The 26,618-nt window shown below is 39.2% G+C and overlaps 1 protein-coding gene and 1 long non-coding RNA gene across 5 annotated transcripts in view; one reads left to right on the forward strand and one right to left on the reverse strand.

Annotated features, from left to right (window-relative positions):
* Nucleotides 1-17,040, forward strand: part of LOC143652382 (uncharacterized) — a 47,043-nt gene extending 30,003 nt beyond the window's left edge. Inside the window, exons 1-5 of one of the 3 annotated variants that reach the window (XR_013160598.1) lie at nucleotides 10,985-11,496; nucleotides 11,855-11,979; nucleotides 14,742-14,923; nucleotides 15,794-15,998; nucleotides 16,775-17,040. This is a non-coding gene — a long non-coding RNA (uncharacterized LOC143652382). Of the gene's footprint in view, nucleotides 1-10,984; nucleotides 11,497-11,854; nucleotides 11,980-14,741; nucleotides 14,924-15,793; nucleotides 15,999-16,774 lie in introns of those variants that run through there. The other 2 variants (XR_013160599.1, XR_013160597.1) reach the window with 2 other exon arrangements.
* The window catches only part of NIPA1 (NIPA magnesium transporter 1), a 62,143-nt gene that overhangs the window by 25,390 nt on the left and 10,135 nt on the right, over nucleotides 1-26,618 (reverse strand). For both annotated transcript variants that reach the window (XM_077123969.1, XM_077123970.1), the window contains exons 2-4: nucleotides 20,211-20,258; nucleotides 19,432-19,522; nucleotides 5,878-6,038 (exon numbers count right to left, since the gene is read on the reverse strand). In XM_077123969.1, coding sequence (XP_076980084.1) covers nucleotides 5,878-6,038; nucleotides 19,432-19,522; nucleotides 20,211-20,258 — 300 coding nt within the window. The remainder of the gene's footprint in view (nucleotides 1-5,877; nucleotides 6,039-19,431; nucleotides 19,523-20,210; nucleotides 20,259-26,618) is intronic.

Consider the following 26,618-nt stretch of genomic DNA (forward strand, 5'->3'; position numbering starts at 1 on the left):
TATGTATATATAAAAAGAGTAAGATATTTTTCACCCTAGGAGCCAATTTTTGCTCTCCTGGGGTGAGACCATCCTCACTGAGAATGCAGTGTTACATTATTATTCTCTCTTTAGTGAACTCTCCTCCCAATCTTTCTATCCTGTTCCCTCTTTAAACGTTAGAAATTGCATATCAAAAGTTTAAGAAATACAAACAAATTTTTATCTTAAATGTCTTCCAAGGCAATTACTTGACAAGAATTCATTCCAGTGCTTTTACTGTTAACAAAAAATAATAAGAAACCATTTAAAAGCACCTTTAATCAACTAAGTTGCCAGAATAACACTGCCATCTTATATACTCCAGGTAGGAAGAATGAGCTTTTCAGGTTAAAAAGAAACCTTTTTTTTGTTGTTGCCAGTCTTGATGGCAATTTTTTATTATGATATTCAAATTAGATGCATTTTTTTGTACAAAACTGTATAAGTTGGGACCAGAATATACTGGCATTGTTCACATTTATCAAAAAATGAGAAACTCTTGGATATACATTCTAGAACTGACATAAATCCTTAAAACACTCATTTCTACTTCTCTGATCTTTTTCCAGTCTCTGTAATCTCTTTCATTTCTTACAGTATTGGAAATATCTTGGTTTTTCTGGGAGAAAATAACACAGTGATACATTCTTAGGGATTAAAGATATTTTCTTGGACAATTTCACTATAAATCACTTTTTAAATTTCACAGATTTTCTGTTGCTGTTGATCTCTGCTCCTAGAAAGCTACAAACAGTGCCCAACTTCTGTGTCATGAAGATGTTTGTACTTGGATGCTGGATGGGGGCAGTTCTGCATTGGTAGGTGTCTAAAATTGGTGATAGGCAACATGTGGTGGTCTATTGGAAGGAATATAGAAGAAACTTACATTCTAAGGCCAGTGTAATTGTGTAGATAGAATTGTTTATGTTGCATTTAGGAAGAAGGAATACACAAATGGACAATGACCCTGTATCATCAGTAACCAGACCACTACCTGCAACAAGCAACCCAGTAAGCTGGCCATTATCTACAGCAACCAGCCCAGGAAGTTAAACCATAATCCCTGCCACAACTGACCCAAAATAGACAGGACTTATCAATAACTGGCAATTTCCTTAGTTATTGCCCCTACTTCCAACTTAGGACCAACCACAGAAAGCCAAAATGCTCCCCTAAACCAACTGCATAGGATGCTCCCTTCTAGTTCACCTACCCCCAGCTTTTCCATGCCCAGTTCCCAATTAGGGCATACTTGAAGTTTTCCTTTATATTCCCACTCTGAAGCTTTCCCACTCCCCTGGCTTCCCTTGAGTCTCTCTCAAATCCAAGTAATGGTAGATGACACCCTTGCTATTGCAAGCATTGTTCTCATTTGGGTGTTTTTCTTGCTTTCCACAGAGGTAAGAAAGAAGTTGTTATGTGTCAGAAACACACAGAGCTCTATGAGGAATAAGAAAATAAATGAAACTCAGGCTCAGCTCTCCAAGACTTAAAATCAGGAGCCTCTGAGGCAAACAGGGTCCAAGATGGTGACTTAGTGAGGTATAGAATTTGGTTCACCCTGCAGAGCAGCTAGTAAATAGCCAGAGAGAGTATAGAACTGCTGGGGCCACATCAGTGACCAGGCACACAGTGTAGACCAGTCTGGACAAGCTGGACCACCTATGGTCCCACCCAGAACCATGGGTCCCCCAAGCCGCGGAGGCCAATGCCCCTCCCCCACAGGCTAGTTCCCAGAGAGGAAAGGAAAGAGATTTTACTAACAAGCAAGGGGCTGAGCCCAACCAAGCTCCAATTGTGGAATTAATCAACAAATTCTGACTGCTAAAAATAGATCCCAGTCAGCTGAACCTCAAGTAAAAGCTGAGGTTGCTGGGTTTTGTTCCAGCTCAGAGGGGGCAGGGCTGATGGAAAAAGAAAAAAAATAAACACCAGAGGTTTTTTTTCAGATTGGACAGCACAAAATACTTGAAAAGGTTTGGGCCCTGAAGGAAAGGAGGGGGCACAAAGGACCTGAAGACACACAGAGCAACCAACCAACTAAAGCTCTTTATTGGCAAACCCGAGGAACAGGAATCCTGCTCTGAAAGGATTATTTTTCTTTTCTTTTTTGTGGCTGTGTTTCTACAACTTGACTGCTCTTTCCATACAATTCCAAGTCTTCTCAGGCTCCAACTGCCCCAGGCAAGGGTGGAATTAAGCTTGTCTGAGAGACCAAGAGGTTGGTCAGGTGAAAGGAAGTAACTCCCTGGATGTTGTGCCTTCCCCAGGAGAAGGGAGGGGCCCAGCTCAGGTGGAATTCCTCCCTCAAGGATTTCAGACCCCAGGGTCTGGAAATCTGAAGTGATTAAAGCCAGCCTACAACTTCTCCTCTGTCTCAACCACACCCCCAGCAGGGAGAGTCTGCTGAAGTTAAAGGTTCTGCATCACATTAAGCTGGTGGGACCCGCAGGCAGACAAGTGCCACATACTGGGCAGGACAGGAAAAACACAGAGTCCAGAGGCTTCATAGGAAAGTCTGTCAACCTGCGGGGTCTCACCCTCAGGGAAAACTGACTCTTTCCTCCTGACGGGAGGCCAGTCTGGTCTGGGAAAATCTGACTGGGGTCTATAATACCTAAGTAGACCCTCCTAATGGGGTGTGGGGGAAGGCACCATACAAGCAGGGCAAGAAACAAGAAAACAAGAACTGAAAAATTCTGATCTGTTCAACAAAACCTAAGCTAGAGGTCTAGAACAAGCTGAACTGAATGTCAAAGAACAGATAGACAACAAAGTCATCCAGCAAGAAAATCCTAGGTAAAAAACTAAAAACGATCTCCAGAATAAACTAATGAAGGAAATTAAATGTCTAGCCACCGGAAAAAAATAACAAATCATACTAAGAAAACTGAAGGTGTGGCCCACTCAAAGGAACACACCAACAATTCAAATGAGATACAGGAGTTGAAACAATTAATTCAGGATGTTCGAAGAGACATGAAAAATCTCATCAAAAATAAAATCAATGAATTGAGGAAGGATAAAGAAGGCAAGGGACGAACAAAAAGAAATCAAAAGTATGAAAAAACAAATCACAGAACTTATGGACATGAAAAGCCCAACAGAAGAGATGGAAAAAAAAATGGAAACCTACAATGTTAGATTTCAACAGGCAGAAGATAGGATTAGTGAACTGGAGTATGGGGCATCTGAAAGCTGACAAGCAAAAGAAAAATATACTGAAAAGAATGGAAAAATATGAGCAGGGACTCAGGGACTTGAATGACATGAATTGCATGAATATATGTGTTGTGGGTATCCCAGTAGGAGAAGAGAAGGGAAAAGGAGGAGAAACACTAATGGAGGGAATTATCACTGAAAATTTCCCAACTCTTATGAAAGAATTAAAATCACAGATCCAATAAGTACAGTGTACCCCTAACAGAACAGATCCAAACAGAAGTACTCCAAGATACTTACTAATCAGAATGTCAGATGTCAAAGAGAAAGAGAGAATTCTGAAAGCAGCAAGAGATATAACTTATATGGACAGTTTAACTGAACATCCTAAGTACATGGAACCTTGAATAGGGCAGGAGATTTTGTAGGTTTGTCCAGAGTCATGCCCCAATAAATCCCAGAGTGATTTAAACAGTGAATAAAAAAGAATTTGCAAAGTTCCCTTGGGGGAATGGTGAGAAAGGGGGAAAATTCAACTTCCCCTTTGGAGAATCTCTGATATTCTTGCAAGCAGTAGGGACAACCAAATCAATAGGGTGAGGCCTCAATCTTGGGGTTTGTTCATATGAAACTTATCCCCACAAAGGATAGACTAAGCCTACTTAAAATTAGGCTTAATTTTAATTAGGCCTAAGAGTCACCCCCAGAGAACCTCTTTTGTTGCTCAGATATGGTCTCTCTCTCTCAGCCAACATGCAAGAAAGCTCACCACCCTCCATCTCTCTACATGGGACATGACTCCCAGGGGTGTAAACCTCCCTGGCAATGTAGGACAGAAATCCTAGAATGAGCTGGGACTCAGCATCAAGGGACTGAGAAAACCTCAACCAAAAGTGGGAAGAGAGAAATGAGACAAAATAAAGTGTCAGTAGCTGAGAGACTTCAAACAAAGTCAAGAGGTTATCCTGGAGGTTATTCTTATGCATTTTACAGATATCCCCTTTTTAGTTTAAGGTATAGTAGAGAGGCTGGAGGGAAGTGCCAAGCTGTGTTCCAGTAGCCATGTTTCTTGAGGATGAATGTATAATGATATAGCTTTTGCAATGTGACTACGTGATTGTGAAAACCTGTGTCTAATGCTCTTTTTATCTACAATATTGACAGATGAGTAAAAAATATGGATTAAAAACAAATTAAAAATAGGGGGAACAAATGTTAAAATAAATTGAGTAGATTGAAATACTAGTGAACAATGAAAGGGAGCGGTATGGGATATAGGAAAAATAGGGGGAACAAAGGTTAAAATCTATTGAGTAGATGGAAATACTAATGGTCACTGAGAGGGAAGGGTAAGCAGTACGATATTGTGAGTTTTTTCTTTTTTCTTTTTATTTCTTTTACTGAAGTGATGCAAATGTTCTAAAAAATGATCATGGTGATAAATATACTACTATGTGATGATACTGTGAGGCATTAACTGTACACCATACATGGAAAGTTTGTATGTTAAGAATATTCATGTTTGAATGTTTTAGTTTGATAATACAAAATAAATTAAATTGAAAAAATATAGAAAAAAAGAGAAAAAAAGAATAAAACATGCAAAACAAACAAACAAAAAGAAGCTCTGATGTGTGAAAAGAAACAACTGTTACATAAGGGGTGCCATCCCATGAACACTAGTGAGCCAGGCCTGGGGAACCTGGCTCAGCCTGGGTAGGGGTGGCAGAGGCCAGTCCTTGGAGTACAGGTTGCATAGAGAAGTGAGTGTGGCTGTGGCAGCTGAATATCCTGGGATGCAGTAGTGGCAGGAGAGTGACAAAGACAGGAGCCACAACAAAGACAGGAGCCACAACAGCTATGCTTGTGAGCTGTGTTCGGAAAACCAGACCTGGGATGTGTATGCTTTGAGAGCAGCTAGTGAGACCATGGGGGCCAGTGGGTGGTCGCGATGGTGGGAGAGCGGAATGTCATGCAATCACACCAGGGCTCCCGTTACTGAATTTTGTACCACCACACACAGGTGTCTGAGAGGGCCTGTGGGAGAGGGAGTGCTGTGAAGGTGCAGGAAGGTGCAGTGGAAGGCACTGAAGAAGTTCACTGGGCATAATACAGATGGGGCCAGAAGGGGCTTACATGCCACCCCCAAGGTGGGGCTCTAGATGGTAGGAGGATCTAGAAGAACAGTCTGAGGGACTTGGAGGTGGGACCACCAAGAAAGGTGGTGTGAGGGGCTGGAGAGAGGACAGATGGCTAGGGGGTATGCAGAAGCCAGAGCTGCAGGAGACTAAAGCAGAATCCTAGCAGGGAGGAAGGATTGGGGGAAAAGATGTGACAAGTTACATTTCAGATACTGAGTGAGCAGCAACCCCCCAGGAGGTGCTCAGCAGTCAAAAATACAGAATAGAGATCCAGACTCCTGAAACTTCACCAGAGAGACACAGTCACCCTGGGAATGGCAACTCTTCATAAATCTGAGGGGAGGGTGGAGAACAAGGGAAGCCTGCAGTGTGGGGTGCACAGCTGACTGGCAAGATGAACATACGATATGTGATAAACAAAGGGGTAGACATTACAATATAACCAGTTCTGGAGGATGCATCATGTATCATGCTTTATGCATCATAAAAATGATGAGATTCCTTGTGCCTTTCTTAGCAAGCTCTCCTGGCATGGTTGCTAGAAAGGAGTTACCTGGATTGGTTAGCTTCTCTTCAAGCTCAGCCTGAGTGGTCACACTCTCAGATTTCGGGGAGTGGATAATTAGCACGACAGAACCCGCACAGCTTAGTAGACAGCCCAACTTGCCCAAGATGTTAAGCTTTTCCTTCAGAAGGTAAGAAGCTAAGATGGACCTTCAAAGATAAAAAGACATTGTTAAAGTTTAAATCAAACTATTAAACCTTCTTCTACTTTTTGCAAATATTTTACATAGAAAAGCTATACTGTCTTTAGAGCCATATTTTCATTATTTTTTATTTAGTTTTGCAGGATAGAAAAGATTGGGAATTTTTATTGAAGTTGTTATTTCAATACAAGTAGGTTTTTCATACCAATTCCATGGTAGGCACTACATAGTTAATGACACTCTTAACCCATATATTATTATATTCTAATATTACTTCCAGCAGTTATAAAATACACCAGAGTAGAAAAATTAAGTTTTGGGATTGAATAAACATAAAAGTATTTCATTCTTATTTATAAAAGCAAACAAATAATAGAAAAAATTATGTTAAGTGGGAAAGTAGGAAGCAAAATTGTTCAAATAATTACAAATAATTCATGATCACAACAGTTAAAAATGTACAAAAAGAAGAAAGCTGCTAATAGTAATTGTAGTATGGTGGAAGGAGTATGGGTAATTATTTTTCTCTTCTCCAATGCTCAAAACTTTAAAAATATGCTTGCATTATGTTTTTCATTTTTCTTTTTTTTCTTTCCTTCTTTTCTTCTTTTAGTTTATTAGAGAAGTTGTAGATTTACTGAAAAATCAAGCAGAAAATACACAGTTCCCATATAACCCCCTTTTACTAACATCTTGCTTTAGTGTGGTACATTTGTTACACTGATGAAAAAATATTACTATATTTGTACTATTAATTATAGCTAATGGTTTTCATTAGGGTTCTGTGTACAAAGTCCTACGAATTTTTTTAAATTTTATTTTAGTAACATATGTACATTCTAAAATTTCCCATTTTAACCACATTCAAATAATTCAGTGCTATGAATTACATTCACAACACGGTACTACTACCATTATCAAAACTTTTCCATTACCCCATACAGAATCTCTATGCAATTTAAGCTTTAATTCCCATTGTCTATGCACTCCCCAACCTAATGTACTCTCCAACCTCTGGTAACCTATATTCTAGTTTCTGACCATAAGTTTGCCTATTCTAATTATTTCAGACTAGCGAGATCATCCAATATTTGTCCTTTTGTGCCTGACTTATTTCACTCAACATTATCTTCAAGTTTCATCCATGTTGTCACATGTAGAACTTCATTCCTTATATAGCTTATATTGTTCCAATGGAATGGAACAATATTCCATTGTGTGTATATACCACATTTTGATTACCCATTAATTGGTTGATAAACACTAGGGTTGCTTTCATCTGTGGGCAATTAGGAACAATGCTGCTATGAACAAATATGTGTACAAATATATGGTGGAGTCCCTACTTTCAATTCTTTGGGTATAAACCTAGAAATGGTATCACCAGGTCATATGGTAATTCTATACTAAATTTTCTGAAGAACCCCAAATTGTCTTCCACAGTGGCTGCATGATTTTACTTTCCCACGAACAAGGGATACATGTTCCTATTTTTCCATATCCTCTCCAATGCTTACAATTTTCAATTTATAATAGTAGCCTTTCTTGTAGGTGTGAAGTAGTATCTCACTGTAGTTTTGATTTGCATTTCCTTAATGGCTAATAATATTGGCCATCTTTTCATGTGCTTTCTGGAATTTGCACATCCTCTGAAGTAATGTGTGTTCAGGTCTTTCACTCATTTTTTAACTGGGTCCTTGTTTTCCTGTTGTTTAGTTGTAGGACATTTTTATATATTCTGGATATTAAACTCTTGTCAGATATGTGGTTTCCAAATTTTCTTCCATTCTGTAGGTCATCTTTTTTCTTTCATGATAAAGTCTTTTGATGCACAAAAGTGTTTAATTTTTATGAGGTCCCATTTATCTATTTTTTTACTTTGTTGCTTATACTTTGCATGTAAAGTCTAAGGACTATTGCCTAACCCTAGATCCTAAAAATACTTCCCTATATTTTCTTTTAGGAGTTTTATAGTTTTAGTCACATTACTTTTTTAATGCAAAACACAACTGCATTTTTTATAAAACATCTATAATCCTAAGGTATGTAATGAGTATCTTCTCTTATCTCATATATTTAGAAGAAGTTAATGAAATCTGCATAACATCAGTATGAAATCTGATTTGGAGAACCTGGGTTGTTCTTAAGTCATTGGCCTGGTCATTCTCACTTTTCTTCCATTTATGGGCAATTAGGAATAATGCCACTATGAACAAATATGCGTGCAAATATATGGTGGAGTCCCTACTTTCAATTCTGGCATTGAAAGTTATGGCAAAGACACTTTGGGACCATGAACATCACCGGATGAGGAACATTAGGCCCAGTTATATACTGGATTATTTCCTTTAATCCTTATTTCACAAATAAGGACACTGAGCATCAGAAAGGATCAGCACAAACCTAAGACCATAAAGTTAACAGGTGAAACCTGACGAGGACACACCTGTAAGACCAAAGCTCTCATTTTTGCCATTGTACCACTTTACATTCCTAGGTCCAGATAGCCTGTCTTCAAGGAACCCCTACCAATATAGTTTGGGAAATAAGCAATGTCATTTAACCAACTAACCAACAATATAATAATACACAAATGGATATTAAATTGAGGAGCATTGATGATCTCCATGAAGTTTCTCAGAAAAGAGGAAACCACAGAGAAGTGAAAGGCTCACAGAGCAAGATATGGGCATGGAATCTTTGTGATTTCTGAAATTCTCAGTTCTGGCTTATCAGACTTCCAATTAATTGGATATGAGACCCCCTCCCCCTCATTCACACATTGCAAAGAGGGAAAAATCTCCTTTGCTTATGTAGATGCAATCAGCTGAAATCAAGTGATTATAGATAAAAATCCATCTGTGAAATATCTTCACACCAACAATCAGGCCAGTAATTCCTCGACCAAACAACTGGACACAATACTCTAGCCAAAGATGGCACAGGAAATTAATCACCACACAGTTTTATTAAGGTATAATTCATATACCATATAATTCTCCCATTTAAATTACAAATCACTGATATATTCACATAGTTGTGCATCCACTACCCAATAAATTTTAGATCATTTTCATTATGCCAAAAAGAAAAACATCCCATAGCCACAACCCATCAAACCTCCCATTCACAGGCAACCACTAATCTACTTTTTGTCTCTATAAAAATTTGCTTATTCTGGACATTTCATAAAAATGAAATTGTGCAACATGCAGTCCTTAGTTTTCAAGACGCAATCATGTTGTAACATATATGCTACCTTAGTTCAAGAAGGCCAATGATGTTCAGGGTCTCTCTCTCAATTGGAAAGGCACATGGTGAATATAATGATGTCTGCTAGCTTTCTCTTCAGGCCTCTTGTTTCATGAAGCTCCCCCAGGGGTGTTTTCTTGCTTCATCTCCAAATGTCTCTGCCTATGTGGGCTCTCATGGCTCTTAAGCGTTTTCCAAAGTGGTCCCCTCTTAAAAGGCTTCAGAAAGAAACCCCACCTTGAATGGGTAGAGACACATCTCCATGGAAACCATCTAATCAAAATTTAACACCCACAATTGGGTGGGCCACATCTTCATGGACAAACAAAAAGCTCACCCCAGGAATATTGAATGAGGACTAAAGGACACGCTTTTTCTGGGGTCCACAAAAGATTCAAACAGGCACAAAGATCATGTCATCTAATAACAGATACCATTTGACTTCTTCCTTTCCCATTCGGACTCCTTTTATTTCATTTTCTTGCCTAACTGCCCTGGCTAGAACCTCCGGAGCAATGAGAATGGGCACCTCATCTTGCTCTTGATCTTAGAGGGAAAGCCACTTTCACAGTTAAGTATGATGTTAGCTAGAGGTTTTTCCTTACAGGCCTTCTGTCAGTTTAAGACTTTACCCTCTGTGTTAGTTTGAAGATATTTCATACCTCAGAAAAGGCCGTGTTCTGCTAATCCATTCCTGTGGGTGCAATCCTATTGTGAACAGGACCTTCTGACTAGGTTATTTCAATTGGGATGTGACCCACTGATCCAGGCGGGTCTTAATCTTCTGACTGGAGTCTTTTAAAAAGAGATGAAATTAAGAGCCTACAGAGAAGACCACAGGGCACAGAAAAGCTGAGAGAGGGAGCCACTGAAACCACAAGTTGAAAGCAATGAAACCCAGGAGAGAAATATGAGCAGATGTTGCCAAGTGCCTTCCCATGTGACAGAGGTGCCTTCAGAGGCCAAGTATCATCCTGTTGTGCCTTAATTGGGACATTTTCACAGCCTCAGAACTGTAAATTTGTAGGCTAATAAATCCCCATTGTAAAAGCCAACCCATTTCTGGTATATTACATTCTGGGAGCTGTAGCCAATGGAAACACCCTCTATATTTAGTATGTAAATATTTTTATCATGAAGGGGTATTGTAGTTTAGAAAATGCTTTTTCTGCATGTATTGAGATACTATGGTTTTATTCTATATTCTATTGATGTGTTGCTTTACATAAATTGATTTTAATACTAAATCAACCTCACCTTACTGGGTTAAATCCCACTTGGCAGGGTGTACAATCTTTTTTTGTCTTTTGCTGAATTTGATTTGCGAATATTTTGATGAGTTTTATGTCGGGATTAAGAGAATTGGTCTTTTAGTTCTCTTTTCTTGTAATGTCTTTGTCTGATTTTGGTGTCAGGGTAAGATTAGCCTCATAAAATATTCCCTCCTCTTCTACTTTTTGGGAGAGTTTGTAAAGAATCAGTATTAGTTCTTCATTAAATGTGTGGTTGAATTGAAGAGTGAAGCGATCTGCGACTGGGCTTTGCTTGGCATGTTTTTTTTTTTAATTTCTAATTTTATCTCTTAAATTATTATAGATCTTTTCAGATTTTTCTACTTCTTGAGTCATTTTCAGTAATTTGTGTTCTTTCTAGGAATGGATCCATTTTATCCAAGTTACCTGATCTGTTGGCATACAGTTGTTAACATACAGCACAAACATAAAGTTGTTTCATTGCTGTAAAGTCAGTAGTCATGCCCCCTCTTTCATTCCTGATTTTAGTGATTTGAACCTTCTCTTTTTGCTTGGTCAGCTGAACTAAAGATTCATCAAATTTGTTGATCTTTACAAAGAACATCTCTTGGTTTCATTGATTATAGTAGGTTGAATTATGTACCCTGTAAAAAACATTTAAATCTTAATCCACCTTCCTGTAGGAGAGAATGCATTGTAAACAGGACCTTTCAAAGATGTTATTCTTAGTTAGGGTGTGGCCCAACGGAATGAAGTTGGGCCTGAATCCTATTACTGGAGGCTTCATGAGGGGAAAGGCACTTGGAGGAGCAGAAGCTAGAAGTCGATAGAAGCTGGAAGAGACAGAAGAGGTCATCACCATATGACTGGAAAGCCAAGGAACCCAAGGACTGCTAGCCAGGTGGAATGCTACTGATCCTAGGAGGAAATAAGCCTTCCAGCCTCTGAAACTATGAGCCAGTAAGTTCCTGTTAAGCCAATCTATTGTATGGTAGTTGCCTTTTCCACCTGAAAACTAAGACACTGTCTTTCCCCATTGTTTTTCTATTCATTATTTCATTCAATTCTGCTCTAATCCTTACATTATTTCCTTCTTTTTATTTACTTTAGGTTTATTTTGCTATTCTTTCTCCAGTGTATTAAGGTAGAAGGTTAGGTTTTTGAGATCTTTCCTTTTTGAAATGTAGTATTATTGTTATAAACTTTCCTCTGAGGACTGCTTTAGCTGTACCCCCATAAGGGCTGTAAATTGTATTTTTACCCTTATTTATCTCAGAATATTTTCTAATTTCTAATTTCTTCTTTGACTCTGTTTTAGTTTCCTTGGCTGGCAGAAGCAAATATGCAATGAGGATATATTAGCTCACCATTTGAGGCCAGGAAAATGTCCGAATCAAGGACTCATCAAGGTGATGCTTGCCCCCAAAGACTGTAGGTTCCATGGTTGGTATCTGCAATTCTTGGTTCTTAGCTTTTCTGCTACATGGCAATGAACATGGTCACCTCTCCAGGCCTCTCACTTCCCTTCTTGGTTCCACTGAATTTCAGCTTTTAGCTGCTCTCTGTGGCTTTCTCTTTCTGTCTGAATTTCATTCTACTTATACAGAATTCAAAACATAGGATTAAAACCCATTCTGTTTCTGTTAGGCCTCACCTTAACTGAAGTGACCGCATCATAAGGTCCTATTTACAATGGGCTCACACCCACCAGAACAGATAAGTTTAAGAACATGTTTTTTCTGGAGTACAAAGCTCCAAACCACCACAGACCCCTTGGTTATTTAGTAGTGAAATGTTTAATTTCTACCTATTTGTGAATTTTCAGATTTGCTTCTATAATCAATTTCTAATTTCACTAGATTATGATTGGAAAACAAACTTCGTGTGATTTCAATCTTCTTCCATTTATGACCTAATATATAGTTTATCCTGCTGAATGAATTATGTGCATTAGGAGAATGCGTATTCTGCTGTTGTTGGGTATTCTATAGATGACTGCTTATAAAACTGGCTTATAGTGTTGTTCAAGTTACCTATTTCCATTTTGATGTGCTTCTTACTTGGTTTATCCATTCTTGAAAGGGGAGTATTAAAGTTTCTGGCTATTATTGTTGAAATATCTATTTGTCTTTACTCTGTCAGTTTTTGCTTCATATATACTGAAGCCTGTTACTAGGCGCATATTTGTTTATAACTGTTATGTCTTCATGATGAATTGATCCTTTTGTCATTATGAAATACCCCTCCTTTCCTCTAGTAACATTTTTTGTCATGAAGTCTGTTCTATCTTGTACTAGAAAAGAAACCCCAGCTTTCTATGGTTGTTGCTTGCATGACTTCTCTCTTCCATCTTTTTTACTTTCAAACTATTTGTATCTTTGAATTTAAAGTGTGTCTCCTGTAGAAAGCCTATATTTGAATCATGTTTTCTTACCTAGTCTGAAAATCTCTGCCTTTTGATTGAACTGTTTAATGCATTGACATTTAATATTTTTATTGATACAGTGGATTTATGTCTCCCATTCTACTTTTTATTTTCTATGTCTTAAGTCTTTTCCCCCCCCTCTATCTTCCTCATTTACTCCTCTCTTTTGCATTAAGTGAATATTTTCTGGTATAAAATTAATGCCTTTAGTGATTTTTTTCTCTTTAGTGATTTTTTTCACTATACTTTTTTGAATTATTTTCCTACTGGTTACTTTAGGAGTTACCATATGTGCCGGTTTGAAATTATTATGTACCCCAGGAAAGCCATGTTTTAATCCTGATCCAATCACGTGGGCACAGCCATTTCTTTTCATCCTGATTCAATACTGTAGGACTGAAATTTTTTATTAGATTATCTCCATGGAGATTTGACAGGCCCAACTATGGGTGTGGCCTTTTGAATAGATGGAGATGTGACTGGGACCTTTAAAAGGGGAAACATTTTGAAAAACTTCAGATGCAGATGCAAATGCAAGTCAGAAACATTTGGAAATACAGATGCAGATGTGTGGAGAACAGTTGCTTCAGTGCTGACAGAGACACAGATGTTTGCAGATGCCTCGAGTGCTGACAGAAGCAGATGCCTAGACATGGGCAGAGCACAAAAGACATCACCATGTGCCTTCCCATGAGATATTAAGCAAGCCAGAACCCAGAGGTGTATCCTGAAGGAGCTAAGTGAAGGCCCTCCTTCACTTAGAGAGCAAACCACTGGCATCAGAAGCTGGAAGCAGCGGAACTGGGAACAAGGACCAGCAGATCCCAACTACATACCTTCCCACATGCCCCTTCCTTAAGCCAATGTATCTTTCTCTGGATGCCTTAGTTAGGACATATTTTGGGCCTTAGAACTATAAACTTTTAACTTACTAAATTCCCCTTTTAAAAGCCATTCCATTTCTGGTATATTGCATTCTGGCAGCTTAACAAACTAATAGAGATTTTGGTACCAGAGAAATGGAGTGCTGCTGCAGTTAGCAAATACCAAACATGTTGGAACGATTTTTTTAAATGGATGTCTGTGGAGGTAATCTGATAAAAAGTTTCGGCCCTATAACACTGAATAAGGATTAAAAGGAACGGCTGCCCCCCACAAGACTGGATCGGGATTAAAACATGGCTTTTCTGGGGTACATAATAATTTCAAACCAGCGCAATGGATAAGGGGAAGATTCTGGAAAGGTTTTGAGAAGCTTGCTAGAGAAGGCCTAGAACATTTTGAAGAGGCTGTTGGTTGAAAGGACTCTATAGATACCTTTGATGAGGCTTTAGATAGAAATAATGAACATGTCATTGCAAACTGAAAAGAAGGCAACCCTCATTTTCTAGTAGCAGAAAATTTGGCAAAATTAGGTGCTGGAATTGAATGGAAGGCAGAATTTGAGAATGATGAACTTGGATATTTAGCAGAAGAGATTTCCAAACTAAATGTGGAAAATGAAGTCTGGCTCTTCCTTGCAATTTACCGTAAAATGCAAGAGGAAAGAGAAAAGTTGAGAACTGAACTTTTGGGTACAAACAAACCAGTAACTGATAGTCTGGAAAATTCTGGGCTTCCAGAAACTGAGAACCCAGTGAATAGGGCCCCACATGAGGATTTAACTAAATATGGAACACATCAGCCATTTCAGAAAAAGCCAGGACTGGAAATTGAGTTACCCAGAAAGGATTTGTGGTAAGTCCTATTGTCTCACAGTTATGATCCCTGCATCCTACAGAGAAAACCAGTAAGAGTATTGTGGGATCTGCATAAATGGAACCACTGCCAGTCTGGATTAAAAGGAGAGAAAAGGGACAGACTGAAGGAAAAATGATTTCAGAAGCAGAACCATGAAAGCTAAGGTCTGGAGCCAGGAAATCTTGGGCCAGGAGAGCAGACCCACCCATACACATGGAGAGGGTGAGTATGCCCCAGAGGCAGATGGCAGGCTTTCCACCCAGATGTTCTGGAAGAGTTACAGTGCCCCAAGCCCCCAAGAGGGTGGAGCACATTCTTCGGGGGTTTGGGGGGACCAGGCTGCCGCTCCGTTGTTCTGGAGGGATTGAGTGTGTGTCTCAGAGATGGCAGAGATCCTGGGTGTGGCCCCAATGCTTACAGATGGTGGATCCAAGAGAAATGTTGTCCCCCAGTGAGCCCCAGTATTGGAAAACTCACCCAGCATTTGGAGAGTGCAGGGCCACTGAATAAGCCCTTAGAAAGGATTGACTGCCACTTCTAAAGCCCCAAGGGTAAATGACTCCCAAACTTTGAAATCTAATGGAGTTTGTCCTGCAGGTTTTAGGGACTGTTTAGGTCTGGTGACCCGTGTTCCTTCCAATTTCTCCATATGGAAATGGAAACATGTATCCTATGACTATTCCTCCCTTGTATGTTGGCAACAGATAACAAATTCCGAGTTTTACAGAGCCAGAGAATTTTGCCTTAGGACAGAGCATGCCTGTACCTGACTTTGATGAGATTCTGTACTGTTTCTGACTTCGTATTATATTTTTATTGTTACTGAAATGATTCAAGGCTTTCTGATATTGTAACAGAATGAATGTATTTTGTATATGGAAAGAACGTGCCTTTTTGGGGTCCAGATGGTGGGATATGCTGGTATGAAACTGTTGTGTACCCAAGAAAAGCCATATTCTTTAATCCTGTTTCAATATTGCTGGGTGGGATCTTTTGGAGTAAGTTGTTTCCATGGAGATGTGACCCACCCAATACAGGGTGGGACCTTTTTATTAGGTGGCTTCCATTGTGATGTGTCTCCACCCCTTCAAGGTGGGGTGGCTTATTCGAGTCCTTTAAGAAGAAACCATTTTGGAAAAAGCTTCAGAGCCAACTGGAGACCCAGATGTTTGGAGATGAAGAAGGAAAACACCCTTGGGGAAGCTGTTTGAAATGAGAAGCCAAGGACTCCAGATGTCAGCCACATACCTTCCCAACTGACAGAGGTGCTCTGGATCCATCGCTTTCTTGAGCCAAGGTATCTTTCCCTGGATGCCTTAGTTTGGACAGTTTCACAACCTTAGAACTAAATTCCCTTTATAGAAGCTCTTCCATTTCTGGTATATTGCATTCTGTAAACTTCAGCAAACCAAAACACCATATACATCTTATCTCACAAGAATCCATTTCACATTTATAGTAACAATTCCTGTGAGATATAGAAATGTTACTCCTCTATTCCTTCTTACCTTTTTGTGTTAAATATTATACATATTACATCTACAAATCCAACAATATATTGTTATAATTATTATTTTAGCTGAGAAAAGAACAATTGAGAGCTAGTATATATTTACATAGTTTGTTCTATTTACCAGATACCCTTTCTAACATTTTTATTAGCATTCAGATATTTTATAGGTATTTATTATATCTGGTTGCTTATGTACATTTTATTGACAATTAGGTTTAATGTTAGTGTAACGAATGTATTTTCCTACATAAATTTCCTCTGCCATTTTATCTGTTGGGATTTTCATATTATTTCTGAACAATTTGAAAGAAATCCTTACATCTTATAACTTGAATCATAGTCACAGTTGACTGAAATATTTTTCCCATTCTATCGTTTTATTTTTTATTGTATAAAATTAACCCCTGTGACACCTATTGCTTCCAACTTCAGAAGCACATCCTTCTAAGATCTGATAAAGATGATATATTTTTCCAGTTATATTTAAAAATAAAAATATTTTTCTTTTACATGGGCCATATGCTCTGGAAACATAGCTAAATTTTTTTTTTCTTTTACAGAATGAATTTCCTACATTACTTACCATGGGCTATACTGGAATTGCAGGTTTGTTTAGTGAAAACCAGAGACATACATGATCTGCAGCAATGTGCCACACAGATGCTTGGGCAGGGATTTATGGAGATGCTGGTTAATGAATCAGTTTTACCGAAGATAGCGAATGCTGCACTTCTGGTGAGGGATAATACCCTTGAATATGTCATGTAATTCAATCACACAAATCAAGCAGTGAATGTACCACCAATAAACTATTTAACGATGTGTTTCTCTGTCTTCACGCTTATTGGCCAATCTGCATATAATGCTTAATTCATTTAGATCATATTTTGATGGTGCTATGATTAGAATTTAAATTCATGTTCTCCCAAACTGCTTACCAGTTTTCCCAATACTATGTTTAAAAACAAAACAAAACAAATTTCCTTTAGAGACATGACATCTAAACGCAGCTCCTAATTCTAGCTTGGACCTTGTCCTAGAAGGGAAAATAATGGTATAAAGGATAGTGATATCAATTAAAGGCATGAGGGGGTGAACTGAAAAATTGGAATATGGCAGGTAGATTAGATAAAGTATTTTAATGATGTTAAATTCACCAAAACCAAGAATTATACTATGGTTATTAAAAGAATATCCATACTCTTAGGAATTACACATTGGGATATTTAGGGGCAATGGGCCATTATGTATGTAACCTACTCTCAAATGGATCAGAAAACAAAAAAAGAAGCAAACAAAACCCTTCAAAATAAAAAAAATTTCATATAGAGCAGTGAATCTCAATTGGGGATGTTCCCAGGAGACATCTGACAATGTCTGGAGATGTTCTGGGGATAGAGGGTGCTTCTGGTACCTGATGGGTGGAGGTTGGGGATGTTGCTAAACATCCTTCAATATACAGAACACCCCCCAAAACAGAATTATCTGACCCCAAATGTCTACAGTGCCAAGGTTGAGAAATCATATCCTTTTCGTTTCTGCTTCTATGTAATTCTAGCAACATCACTCCATTATTGAGAATAGAACTTCTTTTAAATATATATACATACACACACAGTGATATCTTTGATTACTTTTTCCAACTAAACTTTAGTTTTCTTCTTTTTTAAAGTTTTTTTATTGGGATCCTGAGTTGAATCCATAATGCCATCTCTATGTGTTTCTCTGAATAACTAACATCTCCTAAAGACTTGGAGCAGTGAGTATTTCCAGTGAGGCAACTCAATTATCAAAGTCAATGAGAATGGTTCTTTGGAAATTAACCCGGGAATGCTTTTTACTTTTTTATTTTTATTTTTACATGGGCAGGCACCGGGAATCGAACCTAGGTCCTCTGGCATGGCAGGCAAGCATTCTTGCCTGCTGAGCCACCGTGGCCCGCCCCCGGGAATGCATTTTAATATATGCACATTACATGAACGTACAAAGATCACAGGATTAGGTTGTCTGTTTGCATGATTTTGGGGAGGGAGGCTGGACTCTCTCTAGGAAGCAGGGGAAGGGATTCTCCTACATGAGCACCACTAACACAATGCCAGCTTCTCAGAGAGGGGCTTCAGGAAGTTAGGTCAAGCCACATGTGGTATTAGGTTTACGTGTGCATAATAGCAACAAGAACAATGTGCTACAAACGTATTTTCAAAGGTTCACATGTGAAGAACACCTTGTGATTTTTAGGACTCAGAACCTTAAATCCTAAAAATGTTAAGATACAAAAGTGACCATATCCATCATAGACAAACTTCTCTTCAAGGATTTGGGGGGCTCTATTTGGAACATTACAGAAAAAGAATGTTTTGATGAGTCCGAAACTTGGATTTTATTTCTCTTCCACCTTATTTCCATTTATTAATGATTTCTTCAAAGAACTATAAATAGGTTCATAAGAGAATGTGCGTTGAGCTATTTAATAAATGTCTCATAAAATAATTTTTATAGGTAAGCCAACTACAGTCAAGAGAAAGGCTCCATTTTTTGACTTCTGACTGCTGATATCCTTCTGATCTTTCACCCGTGCACACATCTGCATAAACTGATAAGAAAATCACCCCTAGTGACCTCTGTCCCCAGAGTGTGTCCAACCAACCCCACCTCTTAACCACAATAAAAATTCAAAGTCCCCCTCACTCTCCTTTCACTGTGAATGTACCAAACTGGACCCCTCTCCTTGGGGAGATCATTGCTGTTTTCTATGTAAGTAATAAACCTTCTTCCATGTCTATCAATGCCCATATGTCATTTCTTCCTGGGGATTAGGGATTGCTCAGTGCCCAGAAGGGGATGCCAGGCACCCAAATAAAACACTCACTGACCAGCTTTGCTTAATGATTTTTCAGAATAATTTGTACAGGTATGGGAAGACTCTGTAGTCTCTATGAAGTTATCCAGGGCAAAGACCAGGACAGAGATAGTACTGAACTCCTAGCTATCCATGAATAATTTACCATTTGAGATACTAAAGCAAACTTTTAGGAAAAGTGTTAACAATACATAGAAGAAAACATGGAGGAATAAAATGATCAAATAGCCTGGAAATACGGAAGACCTAACTTTAGTTATAATTTTACTTTTGTTATTTTAACACAAACTTTAACATAAACTTTAAATATATCCAAACTATGCATTAAATTCCAAAACACAAAATTACAGCTCTCACCCAAATGGCACTCCGAGGGCACCCAGGGGTGTGACCAGGACTGTGGGGACTGCCGTGTAAGCCAGGAAGTTTCCAATCTGACCAACAGCCACTGTCAAGAGAACCACAAGAATACCACTTGTGATTATCAAGCTGTCCCTTAACACTAATCACTGAGCTGAACTGTACAATGCCTTGCTTTGGAAAAGCTTCTTTTGTTGTTCATAAGGAAGTAAATCCAGGGTGTCATTCACATGTTTGCTGGCTAGGATGGCAGAGGAGAGCAAGCCCAGAAGCTTCACAGGTCAAATTAGTAGATTAAGTCATTTTTAGCCACCTATGGGCTTATATTTCTGAACTATAATTGAATTACTTATTTTTATAGTATAACACATGACTTGTGATCTGGAACTAAAGTTGACTCAAGAAATTCTCTTCTGTAAAACCAACTGTGTTGAACAAAAGTAGACAGCTTGACAAATAGCACAACTAAGGATGAATAAGGAATCATTGTTATTTTTTCAGTACAGTTTGACAGTCTGCTTCCTCTTTCATCCCCCCTCCTTCCAACAAGGTGTAGGGCAAAGGGAGGAGTTGTGGAAGAGGTAGAGCAAGAAGCCCCGTTCTGCAGGAGGTGGGGATGGAGTGGGAGCTCACTAATGGGGGGAGGGGGTGTCACATCCTGGGAAGATGCAGAATTATATCACCTTCCAAAGACAGAGCCAAGCGCAATCCCACCCAATATAATGACTAATCTTAGGAAAGAAAGAAAAAGAACTCTTCACCCCCACAGTACTTACTTGCAATGGTGCCTGCCCACCACACAATGTCTGTTAAATAGGAAGTACCTATAAAAGAGCAACATAAAAATGGATATGTTAGGAAAGTACTAAGAAGGTGTTTACAAACTACATACTTGTTGGGGATTGTACCACCAAAACGACAGTTCAAGTCTTAATCTGTGTTTTTGTAGGAATGAACCCTATTGTAAACAGGATATTTGAAGACCTTATCATTAAAAGTACAAACTCATTTGTGAATAGGATCTTTAAAGATTCTATTTAGATGAGGACATAGTGAATCGGGGCAGGCCTTAATCCATATGATTGGAATCCTTATAAGCAAAAGAAATTTGGACATAGTCAGAGAAAGCCACAAGAGGAGAGACAGGAAACAAATCACCATGTGACAGTGACAGATGTAAACCAAGGAACCCCAAGGATTGTGGCAAGACAGCACCAGAACACTAAAGTTATTAGAGAAAGCATGACCTAATTTTGGAAATCTAGCTTCCAAATCCATGAAACAATAAAATCCTGTATTTTAAGCTAACCCCTTGTGTAGTCATAACAGTCTTGGTAAACCAAGACAATACCTAAAAGAGGAATTGTTGCATAAAATCTAAAATTGAAAGGAATGATGAACGCCATACTGTACATTTAAATAAGTTTAATAGGACAACAAATCTCTAACAGTGACAAAGTAAAACTTTTTTGTAACTAGTAGATTGATCAAACAAACAAATGAAACTTTTATAAACTGGTTTTCTTTGGTTTACTAAGCCACTACAGAGACACAAATATTCTTTGTAATGGGATCTTATGTTAACTTCAAATGAAATTTGGTCTTTGAAGTCCAACTCTCATGCATTTACTGTTACCCATTTATGTGATAATTTTACTAGCATAGGGTTCAACGACCTGCTATTTAAGTAGGTTACTCAATTTTCATACTTTAGAATATGGCTCTTGATATGAGAGCCTTGATATGATGGCTCTCTTGCAACCACTTGGGCAGTAGACGCTTCCATTCATTCAATGCTTTCACATGTTACAGGTCAGCCTCATACACCCCTAGGTAGTGTGCAGGCTGCGACAGAGTTGCTACCCAGTCCTCCCAATCACATCGGCCCCTCCTCCTGCCCTCACTGAAGGTGGCTGCTGCACCTGTCTTCTTGATCTTCACAACCTCAAAAAATATCTGTATCTATCCACATCTTATATCTTGCTACCTATTTTTTTTAACTAACTGGGTTTATTTCAGGCTCATGCTAACTTAATTCCTGTAAGATACAGAAATATTACTCCTACATGGTTATACCACCTCTTCCTTTTTTGGGGGGTGGGGTGGGTGCATGGTCCAGAAATCGAACCCAGGTCTCCGGCATGGAAGGCAAGCATTCTACCACTGAACCACTCATGCACCCTTTTCTTTTTTGTAATCGTTATGCATACTACATTTATATATATATTACAAACCCAACAATACATTTTATAAATATTGCTTTATATAATTTTATGTCGATAGAAGCTGAGAAAACAAAACAAAGGAGAGCAAGTATATATTAACTGAATATTTACCAATTTTTGCTTCTTTATTTGTTCCTGTGGATTCAATTACTATCCAGTGTCATTTTCTTATTCATAAGGTTTTCCTCCCATCATATCTTTTATGTTGTTCTTCACTAACATCAAAATGCTCCTAGATTTTAATATTTCAGATTAAAATGCCTAATTCTAATTGGGCATTTTAATTCTTGGTAGTAAAATCTCAATAATTTGGTATTATGAACCTAGGAAGCCAGCCTGCTTAATGGAAAACTCACAAAAAGATACAAAATACCAAAATAGACTCAAGAAGAAATACTAAGTCTGAACAGACCTATAACAAGTAGAGATAAAATAAGTAACCAAAACTTTCCCCCAAGGTAATGATGGTTGTGATGGTTAGGTTCTGGTGTCAACTTGGCTAAATGATTATGCCCTGCTGTCTGGTCAGGCAAGCACTAGCCTGACTATTGCTGCAAGGATATCTGTAGCTAGTTGATAAACCATAAGGCTGGTGTATTAACTCATCAATCAGTTCACTGCATCTGTGGCTGATTACAACTGCAATCAACTAAACCACATCTCCCACAACAAGATAATCCAATCAGCTGAAGGCTTTTAAGGAAGGAAGAGAGACTCTTTCACTGCTTCTTTGGCCAGCGAGCCTCTCCTGCGGAGTTCATCCAGAACCTTCGTCAGAGCCGCCAGCTTCACAGCCTGCCCTACAGATTTTGGACTCTTCCATTCCCATGGCTGCATGACACTCCTTTATAAATCTCCTATTTACAGATCCCTCCTGTTGGTTCTGTTTCTCTAGAGAACCCTGACTACACAGTTTGGTACTAGAAGTGGTTGCTGAGAAACAGAATCTTAAAAATGGGTTTTTACAACTGGTTTTTTACTCTGACTAGACTCAGAAGCACTGTTTCCAATAATCAAGATGGCACTGACAGTCCATGGGCGAGTGGGCAAGAGAGATACTCAAAATATCACCATTAGATTCTGCTAATTGTATGTTTATATGGGTGATAATGTTTTTGATACCTTTACGGAGTTTTGTGGAATTAAGAGGTATGATGATGTTGGTTTAGGATTTTGGAGCTAAGCCTTAATAGTCACTGCACATAACTATTCTCCTTTTGAAAAACAGCTTTTAACCTGCTAGTGGGCCTTGGTAGAGACTGAACACTTAACTGTAGTCCACCAAGTTACCATGAGACCTAAGTTGCCTATCATGAGCTGGGTGTTGTCTGACCCACCAAGCTATAGTGTTGGGCATGCATAGCAGCACTCTATCATAAAATGGAAATGGTATACATGAGACAGTGCCAGAGCAGGTCCTGAAGACACAAGTAAGCTACATAAAGAAGTGGTCCAAATGCTCATGGCCCCCACTCCTGCCACATTACCTTCTCTTTCTCAGACCAGAGCTATGGACTTTTGGGGAGTTCCTTACAGTCAGTTGACTGAGGAAGAGAAAACTCGGGTCTGGTTTACAGATGGCTCTGCACAATATGCAGGGACCACCTGGAAGTGGAGAGCAACAACACTACAACCCCATTCTGGGACAGTGGTACGGAGAAATCCTCCCAGTGGGCAGAAATTCAAGCAGTGCACCTGGTTGGCTATTCATTTTGCTTGGAAGGGGAAATGGCCAGAGGTGCATTTGTATACTGACTCATGGGCTATTGCTATTGGATGGTCAGGGACTTGGAAGGAGCATGACTAGAAAATTTGTGACAAAGAGGTCTGGGGAAGAAGTATTAGACAGACAAATCTGAGTGGGCATGTGAATGCTCACCAGAGGGTGACTTCAGCACAGGAAGGTTTTAATAATCAAGTGGATAAGATGACCCATCCTTTGGATATAAGTCATCTCTTTCCTCTGCCATTGCCCAATGGGATCATGAACAAAGTGGGCATGCTGGTAGGGATGAAGGTTATTGCTCTAGTTTGCTAGCTGCTGGAATGCAATATACCAGAAACAGAATAGCTTCTAAAAAGGGGAATTTAATCAGTTGCTAGTTTACAGTTCCAAGGCTGAGAAAATGTCCCAATTAAAACAGTCTATAGAAGTGTCCAATCTAAGGTATCCAGGGAAAGATACCTTGGTTCAAGAAGGTTGATGAAGTTCAGGGTTTCTTTCTCAAGTGAGAAGGCACATGGCAAACACAAAGTTTCTCTCTCATCTGGAAAGGCACATGGTGAACACGGTCAGGGTTCTACTCTCATCTGGAAAGGCACACGGTGAACACAGCATCATCTGCTACTTCTCCTGGCTTTCTGTTTCATGAAGCTCCCCAGGAGACATTTTCCTTCTTCATTTCCAAAGGTCGCTGGCTGGTGGATTCTGCTTCTCGTGGCTATGTCGTTCTGCTCTGCTCTCTCTGAATCTCTCATTCTTCAAAATGTTTCCCCTTTTACAGGACTCCAGGAACTTATCAAGACCCACCCAAATGAGTGGAGACATGTCATCACCTAATTCAGCTTAACAACCACTCTTGATTAAATCACATCTCCAGGGAGATGATCTGATTGCTGTTTCAAACATACAGTATTGAATATGGACTATTCTACCTTTATGAAATGGGATTTTGATTAAAACATGGCTTTTCTATGGTACATACATCCTTTCAAACCAGCACAGTTATTCATGGGCACACCAACATGGGCTTTCACTCACCATTGCCAACCTGCCTACAGCCATTGCTGAGTGCCCAATCTGCCAGCAGCAGAAGACCCACACTCAGTCCCCAAGACTGTAGCATTTCCCAAGGTGATCAGCCTGCTACCTCATGGCAAGTTGAATACATTGGACCACTTCCATCATGGAAGGAGCAGTTATTTGCTCTAACTGGAATAGACATGTACTCCAGATATGAGTTTGCATTCCCTGCATGCAATGCTTCTGAAAAAACTACCATATATGGAATTACAGAATGCCTTATCCACTGTCATAGTATTCCAAAAGCAATGCTTCTGATCAAGGAACCCACTTCACAGCAAATGAAGTGCAAGAATGGACACATGTTCATGAAATTCTCTAGTCTTACCATCATCCAGAGGCAGCTGGGTTAATGGAACAATGGAATGGCCTTTGGAAGACTCAATTATGGTGCCAACTAGGTGGCAATACTTTGCAGAGCTGGGGCAATGCTGTCCAGGAGGTTGCGTATGCTCTGAATCAGCATCCTCTCTATGGTGCTCTTTCTTTCATAGCCAATATTTACTGGTCCAGGAATCAAGGGGTGAAAATGGGAGTGGCACCACTCACTATCACCCCTAGTGATCCGCTAGGACAATTTTTGCTTCCTGTCGCTGAAGCCTTAAGCTCTGCTGGTCTACAGGTCTTAGTTCCAAAAGGAGGAGTGCTCCTTCCAGGAGACACAAAGATTCCATTGAACTAGAAATTAAGACTGCCACCTGGCCACTTTGGGCTTCTCATATCACTGAATCAACAGGCACAAAAGGGGATTACTATTCTGTCTGAGTGACTGATCCTGACACTAGTTTACAGGAGAACCTAACCATCACAATCTGCCCCTTGTCAACTTGGCAGTTATACATATCACCTTGAAACATGCTTCCCAACAAGGGGAAATAAGACTGCAACTACACGATGGAGATAAAGAAGAGTTTTCCTGGAGTACAGGCGATTCCCTAGGGCATTTCTTAGTACTACCATGCCCTGTGATTAACATCAATGGCAAACTGTAACAACTCAATCCAGGCAGGACTATCAATGCCCCAAAAACTTCAGGAATGAAGGTCTGGGCCACTCTACTGGCAAAGAACCATGACCAGCTAAAATGCTTGCTGAGGGTAAAGGGAACATGGAATGGGTAGTAGAACTATGACCATGTGACCAGTTATAGAAAGGAGGACTGTGATTATATGAATATTTCTTCCCTGTCTTGTTATATGTTTGCATTTGTACATAAGCAAATATCTTGCCTTCCTCTTATCATATGACGTACATTGTTCATGTTGTAGTATTTAAGTTATAGTTAGTTATAGATATGACATTTAAGAGTGAATGTTACCTAAGATGTAGTGCATTTCCGGTTGTATGGAGGACAGATGAGTATTGTTAAGTGAAACATATGTCTGTTATTGTATTCTATCTGGAAATTAAGCATGTTTCAAGGTGATATGTATAGCTGCCAAGCTGACAAGGGGCAGACTGTGATGGTTAGGTCCTGGTGTAAACTTGGCCAAATGATTATGCCCAGTTCTCTGGTCAGACAAGCACTGGTATGAACATTGCTGCAAAGATATTTTGTGGCTGGTTGATAAATCTAAAAGCTGTTATATTAAATCATCAGTCAGTTGACTGCATTGCGGCTGATTCAATCTGTGATCAATGAGGGCATGCCTCCCATAGCAGGATAATCCAATCAGTTGAAAGCTTTTAAGGAAGAAGAGAGACTCTTTCATTACTTCTTCAGCCAGAAAGCCTCTCCTGTGGAGTTCATCTAGACCCTTCATTGGAGTCGCCAGCTTCATAGTCTGCCCTACGGATTTCGGACTCTTCCATTCCCACAGTTGTGTGAGACACCATCATAAATGTCCTATTTCCAGATCTCTCCTGTTGGTTTCATTTCTCTGGAGAACCCTGAGTAACACAGTGGTGAATTCAACCACATATTTGAAGAATTAATACCTATTCTTCACAAACTCTCCAAAAAAATAGAAAGGGAAGAAACACTTTCCAACTCACTCTGTGAGGTGAGCATTACCATGGTACCAAAACCAGACAAGGACATCATAAGAAAAGAAAAATAAAGAACTACAGACCAATATATCTGATGAATATAGACACAAAAATCCTAAGAAAAATTCTGGTAATCTGAGTCCAGCAAAATATAAAGGTTATACAAC

This window comes from Tamandua tetradactyla, chromosome 12 (genome assembly GCF_023851605.1).
Source record: "Tamandua tetradactyla isolate mTamTet1 chromosome 12, mTamTet1.pri, whole genome shotgun sequence".
NCBI lineage: Eukaryota > Metazoa > Chordata > Mammalia > Pilosa > Myrmecophagidae > Tamandua > Tamandua tetradactyla.